General features: G+C 42.5%; 1 protein-coding gene across 2 annotated transcripts in view; it reads right to left on the bottom strand.

Moving 5' to 3' along the window:
- dhx38 (DEAH (Asp-Glu-Ala-His) box polypeptide 38) overlaps positions 1-15898 on the bottom strand; it is a 182998-nt gene that overhangs the window by 120940 nt on the left and 46160 nt on the right. For both annotated transcript variants that reach the window (XM_038806383.1, XM_038806384.1), the window contains exon 11: positions 1058-1170. In XM_038806383.1, the coding sequence (XP_038662311.1) occupies positions 1058-1170 (113 nt within the window). The remainder of the gene's footprint in view (positions 1-1057; positions 1171-15898) is intronic.

Genomic DNA, 15898 nt, shown 5'->3' on the forward strand with positions numbered 1-15898 from the left:
GGCTGGTTTTGTTTATTATGAAAAATTTTCAATAAACATTTTTTTAAAAAGGGATTCTAGGCTTTATAAATGGAAACGTGGAGTGCAAATAACGTGGAGTTACGATGAACTTTTGTGAAATATTGGGTCTGCCTCAAGTGGAGTGCTGTGTCCATTTCTGTGCACCAGCAGTTTGGAAGTATATGACGATTTTAAAGAGGGTGCAGCAAAGATGTACAGGAATAGTTGCAGGGATGAGGGACTTCAATTATGTGGATAAATTAGGGAAGCCGGGGGGTGTTTTCCTTAGAGAAGGTTGAGAGGAGATTTGACAGAGGGGTTCAAAATTATGAGGGAATAGAGAGAAACTGTTCCCATTGGCAGAAGCACTGAGAACCAAAGTACACTGATTCCAAAAGAACCAATGGCGACATGAGGAAAAAGCAACAAGTGGTTAAGATTTAGAATACACTGCCTGGGAACGTGGTGCAGGCAGAGTCAATTGTGGCTTTCAAAAGGGAATTGGATATACACCTGAAGAGAAATATGTAAGACAATGGGGAAAGAGGGCAGGGAAGGGGGACTAGCTGAGCCGCTCACGTAAAGAGGTAGGATGAAAATGAAATGAAAATGTAAATCGCTTATTGTCACAAGTAGGCTTCAAATGAAGTTACTGTGAAAAGCCCCTAGTCGCCACATTCCACCGCCTGTTCGGGGAGGCTGTTACGGATGGACACAATGAGCCAAATCTATGCGATAACCATTCCATGATTCTAACTCTGACTCCTTCAAACCATCGCGAGTCCTCATATCTTGACTTCGACCTTCTTTTGCACTCGCATCCTCTGCTCCACCTTAGCAGACAAAGCTTTCAGTTGCCTTGGTTCAACACTCTTTGAATTTTCCCATAAATGCTACCTCTCTCCCCCACCTTCAAGAACATCATCAAGTCTCTTGCTAACATTCAGCACCCAAATCTTCACCTCTGAAGTGCCTTACAATGTTTTACTAACTTTACGATCCTACATAAATGGAGATTGTCACTTTTGTTGGATAGAAGAGAGAAAAATATACATACCTGTAATCCACTTTTCCATCTTCTCCTACCTCTTTATCTTTCTCTTCCACCTGTTTTATGCCCATAATATCTCCCAGTTTGGTGCCAGCCAGTTCCCAGTGTTTATGTTGAGCCTATCACAGAAATATTTGCAATTAAAAATGAAAATATATATATTTAGTACTGAAGACATAATCACCGGAACTTTCAACTTCAGCAGTTGTGTGAAATGGGCTAAGTGAACCCTGCTCAATATTTTTACTTGCTCAGTTGTTTGGTTTAATAAGTCAAAAAGCAAATAGACAAAATACATATATTGTGCCAGTGAAAATACATATATTGTCTAAGTGGAAAACACTTGTACTCTGTTATAATAGTATTATTACATTATATTCTGAAAACTGCTGATACTTTTACTGGTTTTGTTTGACAAAATGAGGAATGCTACTGACTAATTATCAGAAACAATTAGTGTGTACGAGACAACTGCTTACAACTCCATAGACCTGTAATAACAAACCAGTGGCCAGAAGCCAACCCAATTCCAAACTTACCAAAACAATCAATAACACATCGATCAAAAAACACTGCTCTGTACCAATGGTATATATATGACACCCTGGGCAAGTGTGCAGCCAATTCCAGACCCCTTCATCCTGGAGTCACAACACATATGAATTAACCAATAATTCTTATAAAAATGGTCTGAGGTTTTTGGCCCTTGGCTGCCCGATAATTACAGTCACCAGGTTTGTAGGTTTAAGCACAATTACGGTTTACTTATAACAAGAACTACAATGAAATATTCAGTAAATACAACTGGATAACAACAAACTTGTACCTATTACCCCCTCTAAACTGTCCAACCCTCTGCCCACACACACACACGACAGACAAACAAAGAGGGAGAGAAAGGAGCAAAAAATAATAAGAATGAAAGTCAAAAGATAAGAATCTTTGCTTTGCATAGTGGATCTTTAGCACACTTTCTTCACAGCAAGCTTACAGATTAGAGTCACTGGCTTGCAGATGGTAATGGTCTTCTGTTTAGAGTCATTCATTCAGGGTGCCCGCAGGTTAGAAAATGCAGTACTAACAGGCAGCAGGCTTTCTGGAGAAATACCTTTCTCATCAAAATGGACCTTCAGTTCAAGGTTCACATTCAAGCCTCTATCTTTCTGAAGAGAGTGTTGGTCTGTTCTGCCTTGCCCTTCAGGTGAGAGACAGTGGGTCGGTTCTGGACTCTGCCTGTATATAGCTTCATCCAGGCTCTCAAGAAAGGTTAGCAGGTCCTTTCCTGGGTTGCCAAGATCAAAACTGAAACCAAACTCAACCCTTGGAGCTCTGAAAAGCATTCCAGTGGGATCAGATCCAATCACCACCTGTTACTAGGCAGGGCACAGCCTTTTGGCCAATTCATTGGCCACCAGCCAAATCAATTAACCAGAGTACCAGCCAACCTTGGTCATTGGTGCCAGTCCACAACTCCAGTATGGAATAGTACAGTGATCTCTCCTACTGCTGAAATCCTGTGCTTGAATTAAAGGCACAGGCCACTTGCCTCAAAGACACGTGTACAAAACAAAAATGTAACGGCAAAAATAAAAGAAAGGGGAAATAAGGGAATAAACAGGAACTAACAGGAAGGACCCTTACAATATGGACAACATCCAGAGATACTCTTCCAACCATCATACTTGTGACCACCTCAGAAAATTCAGTAGATGACTGAGACATGACCGAGCCATCATAAATCTGTGCACGTAATCATCCAAATACTTAATGACTGTACCTGTTGTCAAATTCCAAAACTCCCCCGCGCAACTACTGTTTCACAGACATGCCTGGAGTTACCTGGCTGTTCCTTCTTTTCTCGCTCCTTAAATAATGGAGTGGCATTTGCAATTTTCAAATCCAAAAGCTGTCTGAATTCAGAGCACTTTGGATAGTTGTGACTCAGACATCTATAATTTCATCAGCTATTTTTTTGAATATACTGGAGTGTAAACTCTCAGGTCCTGAGGATTTGTCTGCGGTATTATTATTTTTTAATCACCATATTTTTACTTACGCTATGTGAAATGCCCTATGTTCCTTCACATATCTTTTGAATTGATTCCGGTACTGCTAGTATTTTTGCCGTCTTCCTCCGATGTGAAAACAGATATAAAGTTTTAATTTAACAAGTTTCCCAATTATTTGTTGTCCATTATAATTTTACTGTTTTTTTCTTTCATGGGCCAGCATTTGCCTTTACTATTCGCTTCCCCTTATTAATTTTTTTAAAGTCGCAAGTTTTGATAAACTTTCAAGTTGCTTTAATATTCGCTCTTTGTACCTTACAACATTTTTTTGTATTCCTTTGCTGCTTTATTTCATTCAATTTCTAACTCTTTTTGCAGGAATACAACAAAAGTTCACATTTTGAGGTTTACTTCTAGCCTTTCACAGGAAGAGGAGTCATACAGGTTTGAAAGGTCAACTCTTGTTTCTCTCTCCACAGATGCTGCCAGATCTGCTGCATTTCCCCAGCATTTTCTGTTTTTGTTTTGAACAAGTCAAATGTTCTTTTAAGTAATTCTGATAAAGTCAGCCCAAGTTTAAGACAAGGTCCATGACAGATACAAAGCCTCAAATCCAACTATCCAAAAACCGGAGTTGTCCAAAAACTGGACATTTTTATAAACTGCCAAACATCAATTTTAATTGCTATTAAATAAGAAAAATAATTTACTGGGGCAATTTGCCTCGGTGCTACAGTTGTATGCCAGACTAGTTATGGGTTTTGTGTGGTGGTTTATTCCTGCGCCCCAAGTGGTCCAAGCCAACTTCGACCCTACCTGACATGGTTCAGCCTGGTTCGCCATCCCAAGCTGCCCAACCAGGACCAATGGCTAATGAAACAGATCAGTCTTAATAGTGTTAGTGATACGCTGTGCAGTGCATATTAGTCTTAATAATGTAATTTCTTCACTATTATGTATTCTTCTTTCCAAACTTGAATAAAAATTGAAAATTAATTTACTTGATTTCACGTGTCTCCTATGAATTAAATTATGGCTCCATAAACAGCCAAGAGCCAAAATTCAACAGAGTCCGTCCTGAAGTTCCCAGTTTTGAGACACTACTTGTATCCACAAACTAATGACATTCAATGTAATGTGACTGACTACAGAATAGAATACTAAAAGCACAAGGAAGATAATTCAGAAAATAAAATATAATACTCTTTTACTAAAACTGAAGTTACACAGTAGCATCTACTCAACAAATATGTAAATTTCCCACCTATGTCCTGTCCACAAAAAGCAGGACAAATCAATCCAGTCAATTACCACCTACTCTCAAAGCAGAGTAATGGTTGGTGACGTTAACAGTGCTAACAAGCAGTCTTTACTCAGTTACACTGATGCCACGTTTGGATTCCACCAGGGCTACTCAACTCCAGACTGCCCTTGACATCAAAAGAAGCATATGGCCATGTGTGGCATTAAGGAGGCTAAACAAAATTGAAAGTCATATTTAGCACTAAGGATGATGATTCTGGTTCTTGAGGACAAACATCTCAGCCCCAGGAAAATGCTGCAAGAGTTCCTCTGAGTAATGTCCAAGGCCCGACCATTTCAGCTGCTTAACCAATGACCTTCCCTTGATCAGAAGGTCAAAAGTGGGGATGTTTGTTGGTGATCGCACATTGTTTAGTACCATTTGCAACTCCTCGGAGACTGAAGAAGCTCCTGCCCACATGCAGCAAAATTTGGACAACATTTAGGCTGGGCTGGTAAGAATCATAGAATCCCTACAATGCAGAAGGACGCCATTTGGCCCATCGAGTCTGCATCAGCCCTTGGAAGGAACACCCTACCTAGTCCACGCCCCCACCCCATTCCCATAACCCAGTAATCCCACTTAACCTTTTGGGCATAAAGGGACAATTTATCATGGCCAACCTGCCTAACCTGCACATCTTTGGACTGTGGGAGGGAACCAGAGCACCCGGAGGAAACACACAGACACAGGGAGGAACTCCACACAGACAGTCATCCGAGGCCAGAATCAAACCCGGGTCCCTGGCGCTGAGAGGCAGCAGTGCTAATCACTGTGCCGCCCTTCAGCAATTAACATTCATGTCACATAAGTGACAGGCAATAACCATCTCCACGTTCCACATCATCATCATTGTTGAAGCCCCCTCATCAACACCTTGGTTGTTAACATTTATCAATAACTGAATTGCACCATCATATAAATACTTTGGCAATAAGAGGCTAGGAATTCTGCGGCAATATCTCACCTACCTCCAGACTCCAAAAAGCCTGTCCACATCTAAAAGTGATAAGTCAGGAATACTTTCCATTTGCCTGGATGAATACACTCAAAAAGCTTGAGACCATTCAGGACAAAGCAGTTGCTTGATTGGCACCCTACACACCACCTCAATCACTCCATCCATCAGCCATGGCAGGAGTTTGCACCATCTACAAAATACACTGCATAATTCTGTCAAGCAACCTTCAGCATTACCTTCCAAACCAGCGATCTCTAATATTTTAGAAGAACATGGCAGCAGACTCACAGGAACACCACCACTTGCAAGTTTCCCTCAAAGCTGCATATCAGCCTGACTTGGAAGTATAAGGTTGTTCCTTCACTGTTAATAGGTCAAAAACCCAAAGCCCCCTTCCTAACAGCACTGAGGTGTACCCATACCTAACTGAAGATGATGATTCACCACCACCTTTGCAAGGGCAGTTAAGGATGGGCAACAAATGACGGCCTTGCCAGTCATGCTCACATCATTTGAATGAATACAAAGACCCCTATAATTCTCGTGTGCCATAATTAAAATATCATTTGTACAGTGTGCCAAGAAATTTTTAATTTCTCTATGCAATGAAATAATAAAGCATACAAGTATTTCACCTTGCTTGGTGCCATGACATGATGTGCATATATCTGTAAGAGGATGTATCTTCAGCTATTGTCAACCACTAGCCTCTCAAGACAAAATGCGATGCATTAATCCCATGATTTGCAGGCAGTCTGCAAGCAGCAGGGTAGCGACGAGATGTACAATACCAAGTGTCATATTCAATATTATCTGTATACAGTCTTATGTTCAAATAAAGAATCTACATTATTTTTTCATCAATCCTGTGTATGATTGGTAGGTTTATATTAAAGAGAAGAAAAAAACATTTAGCATCAAATTTATTTCCCCCCTGGAAAATGAAATTGATCTTGGATAGATCAAGCATAGTAATCGATCATTCTTTCTCCACAATACACAAGAAAGCATTTGGCCAGAACTGACCACTTTTCAGTCAAAGGAATCAGTGAAGTCAGTCCTCAATGTATTCACCTTTGATTTAGTAAAACATTACACAAGAGAGATATTAGGAACTTGGGTCAAGAAATGGGATTGAATATGTAGCAGGCAATTACAGGGTTAAACAGACTGAGGGAAAAAAATGCTACCACAGAGTAAGAGGGGTAAGCCTTTGCCTGACCGGAGTTCCATTGTCCCATTCAGGCTTAAACTCGTTAGTGGGATGCCCCAGGTCCGTTGTCCTTCGGGACATTCCTGTCTGACCAGCCAATCATCCATTACAGAGTTTAATAGCCTCTTTGTCCGTCAATGGGGGTTAACAGGGGTTTTTTTTTTTTTGCACTGAGTGCTGAGCTTGTGGCATTTGAGTGCTACAGTGAGAGTTTGGTGACTGAGGGAGTAGAAGGGTTATTTAAAGTCTAGTATTTCTTTTATTTAGTTAATTAACTTAAAAGTTGCTGTTTGGTCTATAAGAAGGTGAATTTTGAATCAGCTTTAAACAAGGTTCTACTTGGACTTACTTGCAGCTGGAGCTTGTTAATTAGTTAATTGCATTAGGCCAGTTTTTAGAAGCTAGAGTCACAGTATAAATAGGGGCTAGATACAGTGCAGACTTTGTTTGCACTGAGTGCTGAGCTTGTGGCATTTGAGTGCTACAGTGAGAGTTTGGTGACTGAGGGAGTAGAAGGGTTATTTAAAGTCTAGTATTTCTTTTATTTAGTTAATTAACTTAAAAGTTGCTGTTTGGTCTATAAGAAGGTGAATTTTGAATCAGCTTTAAACAAGGTTCTACTTGGACTTACTTGCAGCTGGAGCTTGTTAATTAGTTAATTGCATTAGGCCAGTTTTTAGAAGCTAGAGTCACAGTATAAATAGGGGCTAGATACAGTGCAGACTTTGTTTGTACTGAGTGCTGAGCTTGTGGCATTTGAGTGCTACAGTGAGAGTTTGGTGACTGAGGGAGTAGAAGGGTTATTTAAAGTCTAGTATTTCTTTTATTTAGTTAATTAACTTAAAAGTTGCTGTTTGGTCTATAAGAAGGTGAATTTTGAATCAGCTTTAAACAAGGTTCTACTTGGACTTACTTGCAGCTGGAGCTTGTTAATTAGTTAATTGCATTAGGCCAGTTTTTAGAAGCTAGAGTCACAGTATAAATAGGGGCTAGATACAGTGCAGACTTTGTTTGCACTGAGTGCTGAGCTTGTGGCATTTGAGTGCTACAGTGAGAGTTTGGTGACTGAGGGAGTGCTGAGCTTGTGGCATTTGAGTGCTACAGTGAGAGTTTGGTGACTGAGGGAGTGCTGAGCTTGTGGCATTTGAGTGCTACAGTGAGAGTTTGGTGACTGAGGGAGTTAGGTGAGGAGGGAGTAAGGTACTCCTTTCATTTAATTTCCTATATTTATCAAAGAGCGTGAAGGGAACCAGGAGTTTAGAGTACAGCTGACTGGGAGCAGAGCCGGAGGGCGGAGGTCCAGTTGGTCCACAGGGCAGCTAATTCTGTAAAGTAAGAGGTTAGGGCAGTTGCATGCTCCTCCTGTAGGATGTGGGTGGTGAGGGATACCACTGGTGTCCCCGCTGACTATACCTGCGGGAAGTGCACCCAACTCCAGCTCCTCAGAGACCGTGTTAAGGTACTGGAGCTGGAGCTGGATGAACTTCGGATCATCCGGGAGGCAGAGGGGGTCATAGAGAAGAGTTACAGGGAGGTAGCCACACCAAAGGTACTGGACAAGAGTAGCTGGGTTACAGTCAGGGGAAAGAAAACTAACAGGCAGACAGTGCAGGGATCCCTCGTGGCCATTCCCCTTCAAAACAAGTATACCGTTTTGGATGCTGTTGGGGGGATGACCTACCGGGGGAAGGCCCCAGCGGCCAGGTCTCTGGCACTGAGTCTGGCTCTGGGGCTCAGAAGGGAAGGGGGAGCATAGAAAAGCAATAGTAATAGGAGATTCAATGGTTAGGGGAATAGATAGGAGATTCTGTGGTCGCGAGCGAGACTCCCGAAAGGTATGTTGCCTCCCGGGTGCCAGGGCCAGGGATGTCTCTGATCGTGTCTTCAGGATCCTGAAGGGGGAGGGTGAGCAGCCAGAAGTCGTGGTGCACATTGGTACCAACGATGTAGGTAGGAAAAAGGGTGTGGAGGTAATAAACAAGTTTAGGGAGTTAGGCTGGAAGTTAAGGGCCAGGACAGACAGAGTTGTCATCTCTGGTTTGTTGCCGGTGCCACGTGATAGCGAGGCTAGGAATAGGGAGAGAGTGCAGTTGAACACGTGGCTGCAGGAATGGTGTAGGAGGGAGGGCTTCAGGTATTTGGATAATTGGAGCGCATTCTGGGGAAGGTGGGACCTGTACAAGCAGGACGGGTTGCATCTGAACCAGAGGGGCACCAATATCCTGGGGGGGAGGTTTTCTAGTACTCTTCGGGAGGGTTTAAACTAATTTGGCAGGGGAATGGGAACCGGATCTGTAGTCCAGCAACTAAGGTAGACGATAGTCAGGACGCCAAAGCACGTAGTGATGCAGTGGGGAAGGTAACAATGACAAAGGAGAGTACTTGCAGGCAAGGAGATGGGTTGAAGTGTGTATACTTTAATGCAAGAAGCATCAGGAATAAGGTGGGTGAACTTAAGGCATGGATCGGTACTTGGGACTACGATGTGGTGGCCATCACGGAAACTTGGATAGAAGAGGGCCAAAAATGGTTGTTGGAGGTCCCTGGTTATAGATGTGTCAACAAGATTAGGGAGGGTGGTAAAAGAGGTGGGGGGGTGGCATTGTTAATTAGAGATAGTATAACAGCTGCAGAAAGGCAGTTCGAGGGGGATCTGCCTACTGAGGTAATATGGGTTGAAGTTAGAAATAGGAAAGGAGCAGTCACCTTGTTGGGAGTGTTCTATAGGCCCCCCAATAGCAGCAGAGATGTGGAGGAACAGATTGGGAAACAGATTCTGGAAAGGTGCAGAAGTCACAGGGCAGTAGTCATGGGCGACTTCAACTTCCCAAACATTGAGTGGAAACTCTTTAGATCAAATAGTTTGGATGGGGTAGTGTTTGTGCAGTGTGTCCAGGAAGCTTTTCTAACACAGTATGTAGATTGTCCGACCAGAGGGGAGGCCATATTGGATTTAGTACTTGGTAATGAACCAGGGCAGGTGATAGATTTGTTAGTGGGGGAGCATTTTGGAGGTAGTGACCACAATTCTGTGACTTTCACTTTAGTAATGGAGAGGGATAGGTGCGAGCAACAGGGCAAGGTTTATAATTGGGGGAAGGGTAAATACAATGCTGTCAGACAAGAATTGAAGTGCAGAAGTTGGGAACATAGGCTGTCAGGGAAGGACACAAGTGAAATGTGGAACTTGTTCAAGGATCAGGTACTGCGTGTCTTTGATATGTATGTCCCTGTCAGGCAGGGAAGAGATGGTCGAGTGAGGGAACCATGGTTGACAAGAGAGGTTGAATGTCTTGTTAAGAGGAAGAAGGAGACTTATGTAAGGCTGAAGAAACAAGGTTCAGACAGTGCGCTGGAGGGATACAAGATAGCCAGGAGGGAACTGAAGAAAGGGATTAGGAGAGCTAAGAGAGGGCATGAAAAATCTTTGGCGGGTAGGATCAAGGAAAACCCCAAGGCCTTTTACACATACGTGAGAAATATGAGAATGACTAGAGTGAGAGTAGGTCCGATTAAGGACAGTAGCGGGAGATTGTGTATTGAGTCTGAAGAGATAGGAGAGGTCTTGAACAAGTATTTTTCTTCAGTATTTACAAATGAGAGGGGCCATATTGTTGGAGAGGACAGCGTGAAGCAGACTGATAAGCTTGAGGAGATACTTGTCAGGAAGGAAGATGTGTTGCGCGTTTTGAAAAACTTGAGGATAGACAAGTCCCCCGGGCCTGACGGGATATATCCAAGGATTCTATGGGAAGCAAGAAATGAAATTGCAGAGCCGTTGGCAATGATCTTTTCGTCCTCGCTGTCAACAGGGGTGGTACCAGAGGATTGGAGAGTGGCGAATGTCGTGCCCCTGTTCAAAAAAGGGAATAGGGATAACCCTGGGAATTACAGGCCAGTTAGTCTTACTTCGGTGGTAGGCAAAGTAATGGAAAGGGTACTGAGGGATAGGATTTCTGAGCATCTGGAAAGGCATTGCTTGATTAGGGATTGTCAGCACGGATTTGTGAGGGGTAGGTCTTGCCTTACAAGTCTTATTGAATTCTTTGAGGAGGTGACCAAGCATGTGGATGAAGGTAAAGCAGTGGATGTAGTGTACATGGATTTTAGTAAGGCATTTGATAAGGTTCCCCGTGGTAGGCTTATGCAGAAAGTAAGGAGGCATGGGATAGTGGGAAATTTGGCCAGTTGAATAACAAACTGGCTAACCGATAGAAGACAGAGAGTTGTGGTGGATGGCAAATATTCAGCCTGGAGCCCAGTTATCAGTGGCGTACCGCAGGGATCAGTTCTGGGTCCTCTGCTGTTTGTGATTTTCATTAACGACTTGGATGAGGGAGTTGAAGGGTGGGTCAGTAAATTTGCAGATGATACGAAGATTGGTGGAGTTGTGGATAGTGAGGAGGGCTGTTGTCGGCTTCAAAGAGACATAGATAGAATGCAGAGCTGGGCTGAGAAGTGGCAGATGGAGTTTAACCCTGACAAGTGTGAGGTTGTCCATTTTGGAAGGACAAATCTGAATGCGGAATACAGGGTTAATGGTAGGGTTCTTGGCAATGTGGAGGAGCAGAGCGATCTTGGGGTCTATGTTCATTGTTCTTTGAAAGTTGCCACTCAAGTGGATAGAGCTGTGAAGAAGGCCTATGGTGTGCTAGCGTTCATTAGCAGAGGGATTGAATTTAAGAGCCGTGAGGTGATGATGCAGCTGTACAAAACCTTGGTCAGGCCACATTTGGAGTACTGTGTGCAGTTCTGGTCACCTCATTTTAGGAAGGATGTGGAAGCTTTGGAAAAGGTGCAAAGGAGATTTACCAGGATGTTGCCTGGAATGGAGAGTAGGTCATACGAGGAAAGATTGAGGGTGCTAGGCCTTTTCTCATTAGAACGGAGAAGGATGAGGGGCGACTTGATAGAGGTTTATAAGATGATCAGGGGAATAGATAGAGTAGACAGTCAGAGACTTTTTCCCCGGGTGGAACACACCATTACAAGGGGACATAAATTTAAGATAAATGGTGGAAGATATAGAGGGGATGTCAGAGGTAGGTTCTTTACCCAGAGAGTAGTGGGGGCATGGAATGCACTGCCTGTGGTAGTAGTTGAGTCGGAAAATTTATGGACCTTCAAGCGGCTATTGGATAGGTACTTGGATTAGGGTAGAATAAGGGAGTGTAGGTTAACTTCTTAAGGGCAGCACGGTAGCATTGTGGATAGCACAATTGCTTCACAGCTCCAGGGTCCCAAGTTCGATTTCGACTTGGGTCACTGTCTGTGTGGAGTCTGCACATCCTCCCCGTGACTGCGTGGGTTTCCTCCGGGTACTCCGGTTTCCTCCCACAGTCCAAAGATGTGCAGGTTGGGTGGATTGGCCATGACAAATTGTCCAAAATTCTATGATTAACCTAGGACAAAAGTTCGGCGCAACATCGTGGGCCGAAGGGCCTGTTCTGTGCTGTATTTCTCTATCTAACATAGGAATTAGGAGAAGTAGACAATTCAGCCCTTTGAGCCTGCTCCGCCATTCAATCAGATCATGGCTGATCTCTTCCTATTCTCAAATCTACCTCCTACCTGTTCCCCATATCCCTTTAACCCATTTTTAATCAGAAATATATCCATCTCCTTCTTGAAACCATTTAATGACTCAGACTCCACCGTATTATGGGCAGCGAGTTCCTCAAATTCACCAGCTCAGAGAAGTAGTTCTTCATCTCAGTTCTAAATCTATCGCCTCTCAACTTATATGTGTGACCTCTCTTTCTAGATTGCCCCACAAGGGCAATTGACGATGTGGCTTAAATGGTTAAAGCGCCTGTCTTGTAAACAGGAGATCCTCAGTTCAAATCTCAGCTGTGCCTTTATTTAGTTGACCCATTAGCTCAGTTGGTTAGAGCGTGACACGAATAACGCCAAAGTCACGGGTTCGATCCCCGTACGGGCCATCCAGTTTGTGGGCCGCACAGTAGCACAGTGGGTAGCACTGTTGTTTCACAGTGCCAGGGTCCCAGGTTTGATTCCCGTGTCTGCGTGGGTTTCCTCCGGGTGCTCCAGTTTCCTCCCACAAGTCCCAAAAGACGTGCTGTTAGGTAAATTGGACATTCTGATTTTTCCCTCTGTGTACCCGAACAGACGCTGGCATGTGACGACTAGGGGCTTTTCACAGTAACTTCATTGCTGTGTTAATTTAAGCCTACTTGTGACATTAAATATTATTATTATAAAAGGGGGAACATTTGGTCTATATTTACTTTATCAATCCCTTTTAGCATTTTGTATACCTCGATCAGACCCTTGCTCATCCTTCTAAACCCCAGCGAATGGTAGCACTGGCTAAATGAAGTATAACCTGCAGAAATGATAGTCCTGATGAGGAAAATTTACAAATAGAAATAATCTAAAGATGGGTCTTGAATATTTCAAATTACTATTTCCTTTGGCAACTTGTTGCATTGTGGAACTGTACTTGGGAAGAAAAGATTGTCGATATGGTGTCTTGGAAACAAATGGTCTTTGTACTATGTATAGACGGCTACCATTGACGGCTGTCATTGCCAGAGGGCACCAAGTGCTTGTTTCTGTCAATTCCCACATGTCCATTCCATATGTTATAGAACCTGATCAGTGTACTTTTCTTCCTGCTTTGCTGTAGATTCCCTTTCCAATATTTCATCAAGGATGTGATGCTGGTGTATTTCTCACATTGATTTGTGCAGAATTAGCCTAACACAGTTGTAGGAAAACGCTAGAATCTATAACAAAGGTGTGATATCAGGACACTTTGAAAATAATGGTAGAATTGAGAGAGTCAACATGGATTTATGAAAGTGAAATCATGTTTAACAAACCTGTTGGGAGTTTTTTGAGGATGCAATTAACAGACTAGATAAGGGGGAACTGGCAGATATTTAGAATTTCAGAACGCTTTTGATAAGGCCCCACATGAGAGGAAAATGAAAGCACATGGGATTGAGGGTGCATATACTGGCATGGATTGAGAACTGGTTAATTAACAAAAAACAGAGAATAAGAATAAATGGGTTATTTTCAGGTTGCCAGGCCATGAATAGTGGGGCACAGCAAGGATCAGTGCTATTCGCAATCTCCAATTATTTGGATGTGGGGATTAAATGTAATGTTTTTAAGTTTGCAGATGGCACAAAATTAGGTGGAAGTTTGAGATGTGAGGAGCTTGCAAAGACACTTCAAAGATTTGGAAAGGATAAATGAATGCGCAAAGATTGGCAGATGGAATACAATGTGGTGAAATATGAGGTTATCCACTTCGATGGGAAAAGCAGAAATGCAGAATATATCTCAAATGCTGAGAGACTGGGAAGCAGTGAATTTCAAAGGGACTTGGGTGTCCTTGTTCATGACTCACTAAAAGTTAACGTGCAGGTACAGCAAGCAATTAAGACAGAAAATGGCATTTTGGCCTTTATTAACTGAGGAGTTGAGTATAGTTTTACTGCAATTATATAGAGTCTTGGTGAGGTAACACCTGGAGCATAATTGTCAGGAACCCAACTTCAGAAACTGCAGGTAATGGGAAAACTACAAGTAGCATACTGGCTCAACCAGAAGAGAGCAATAATAAACAAGCGAATAAAGCATCAGTGCTGAGAGACAGGTTAAGGGGTGGAGCCCAAGTAAGAGTTCTATATATTAATGCACGGAGTGTAAGGAATAAACTAGATGAACTGCAGGTGCAAATTCAAATTGAAGATTATGATGTAGCAGCTATAACAGAGCGACTGCAGGAAGGTCAGGACTGGAAACTAAATATACTTGGTTATAAAGTTTACAGGAGGTGATAGAGATGGCAGAGGGGGTGGAGTAACTTTACTGATTAGAAATCCTATCACCTCAATGATGAGGGAGGATATAATGAGGGGATAGCATCCAATGGAGAACATGTGGGTGGAATTGAGGAACAGAAAAGGATCTAAAACTGTAATGTGTGTTGTGTATAGACCCCCTGGTAACAGCTCTGAGGTGTTAGATTGTATAAATGCAAAAACTAGGCAAGTGCGTGGCAAAGGCAGAATGATATTAATGAGGGATTTAAACTTACACATAGATTGGGAGAGGCAGACAATCACCTGTCAAAAAGGTAGTGAATTTCTGGAATGTGTCCAAGATAGTTTCTACAGCAATATGTTCTAGATGTAACAGGGTACAGGCAATATAAGATTTAGTTATGGGTAATGAGCCAAATTTAATGAGTAGCCTCATTACGTGAGCGTGAGCTCACGAGTACGTGAGCATTTTTCAAATAGTGATCACAACATGATTGAATTCAATGCAGCATTTGAAAGTGAAAAGCACGAATCAGCTACTAAAAGTTTAGACGTGGGCAAGGCTAGCTTTAACGGGATGAGACAGAGCTTGTCCATGCTAAACTGGGAAGACCTGATGACGGGTCAAACGACTGAAGAACAGTGTAGATACTTAAGGAACCATTCAACAAAATACAGAGCAGGTATATAAACCAAAATTCCACTTCACAAAAAAGAAACCAGCCTTGGACAGCTAAAGAGGTTATGGATAGCATAAAACCAAAAGAAAGGGACTACAGAAATGCAAAACGCAGCACTGATTCAGACGAATGGGATAGATACAAAGGCCAGCAAAGGGTCAAAGCGGCTTATAAGAGCTACTAAAATCAATAAGAATAAATTTTATAGTTATATAAAGGGAAAGCGGGTGGTCAAGAGCGATGTGGACCCACTAAAAGCTGAGAATGAAGATATTGTCACTGATAATGGGGAAATGGCAGACATGTTGAACAATTATTTTGCCTCAGTATTTACAGTTGTAAAGGAGGATAATTTGCCCAAGTCCCGAAAAAATTAATAGTCAATAGAGGACAGGGACTTAGCACAATTAACGCAAGTATAGCATCAGTAACTAGGAAATTAATGGAACTAAAGAGTGACAAATGCCCAGGTTTCCATCCAAGGGTGTTAAAGGAAGTAGGGGAGTACATTGTAGATGCCTTTACTGTAATCTTTCAGAGTTCCCTAGATTCAGGTGTAGTCTCTCTGGATTGGAAAATTGCATGTCACTCCACTTTTTAAGAAGGGTGAAAACAGGAAATCAGGGAACATAGTGTATTTATCGTATGTCCGATGTTTTTCATGTATGGATTGATCTGCCTGACTGCACGCAGAACAAAACTTTTCACTATACCTTGATACACTTGACAATAAATCTAAATTACAGATCAAACTAACATCTGTGGTGGGGAAATTGCTAGCGTCGATAATCAGGGATAGGGTAACCGAACTCCTCGAAAAACTTTGGTCAACCAGGGAGAGCCAGCATGATTTCGTGAAGAGACAAATCTCATCGGATTTTT

Source organism: Scyliorhinus canicula, chromosome 9 (genome assembly GCF_902713615.1).
Source record: "Scyliorhinus canicula chromosome 9, sScyCan1.1, whole genome shotgun sequence".
NCBI lineage: Eukaryota > Metazoa > Chordata > Chondrichthyes > Carcharhiniformes > Scyliorhinidae > Scyliorhinus > Scyliorhinus canicula.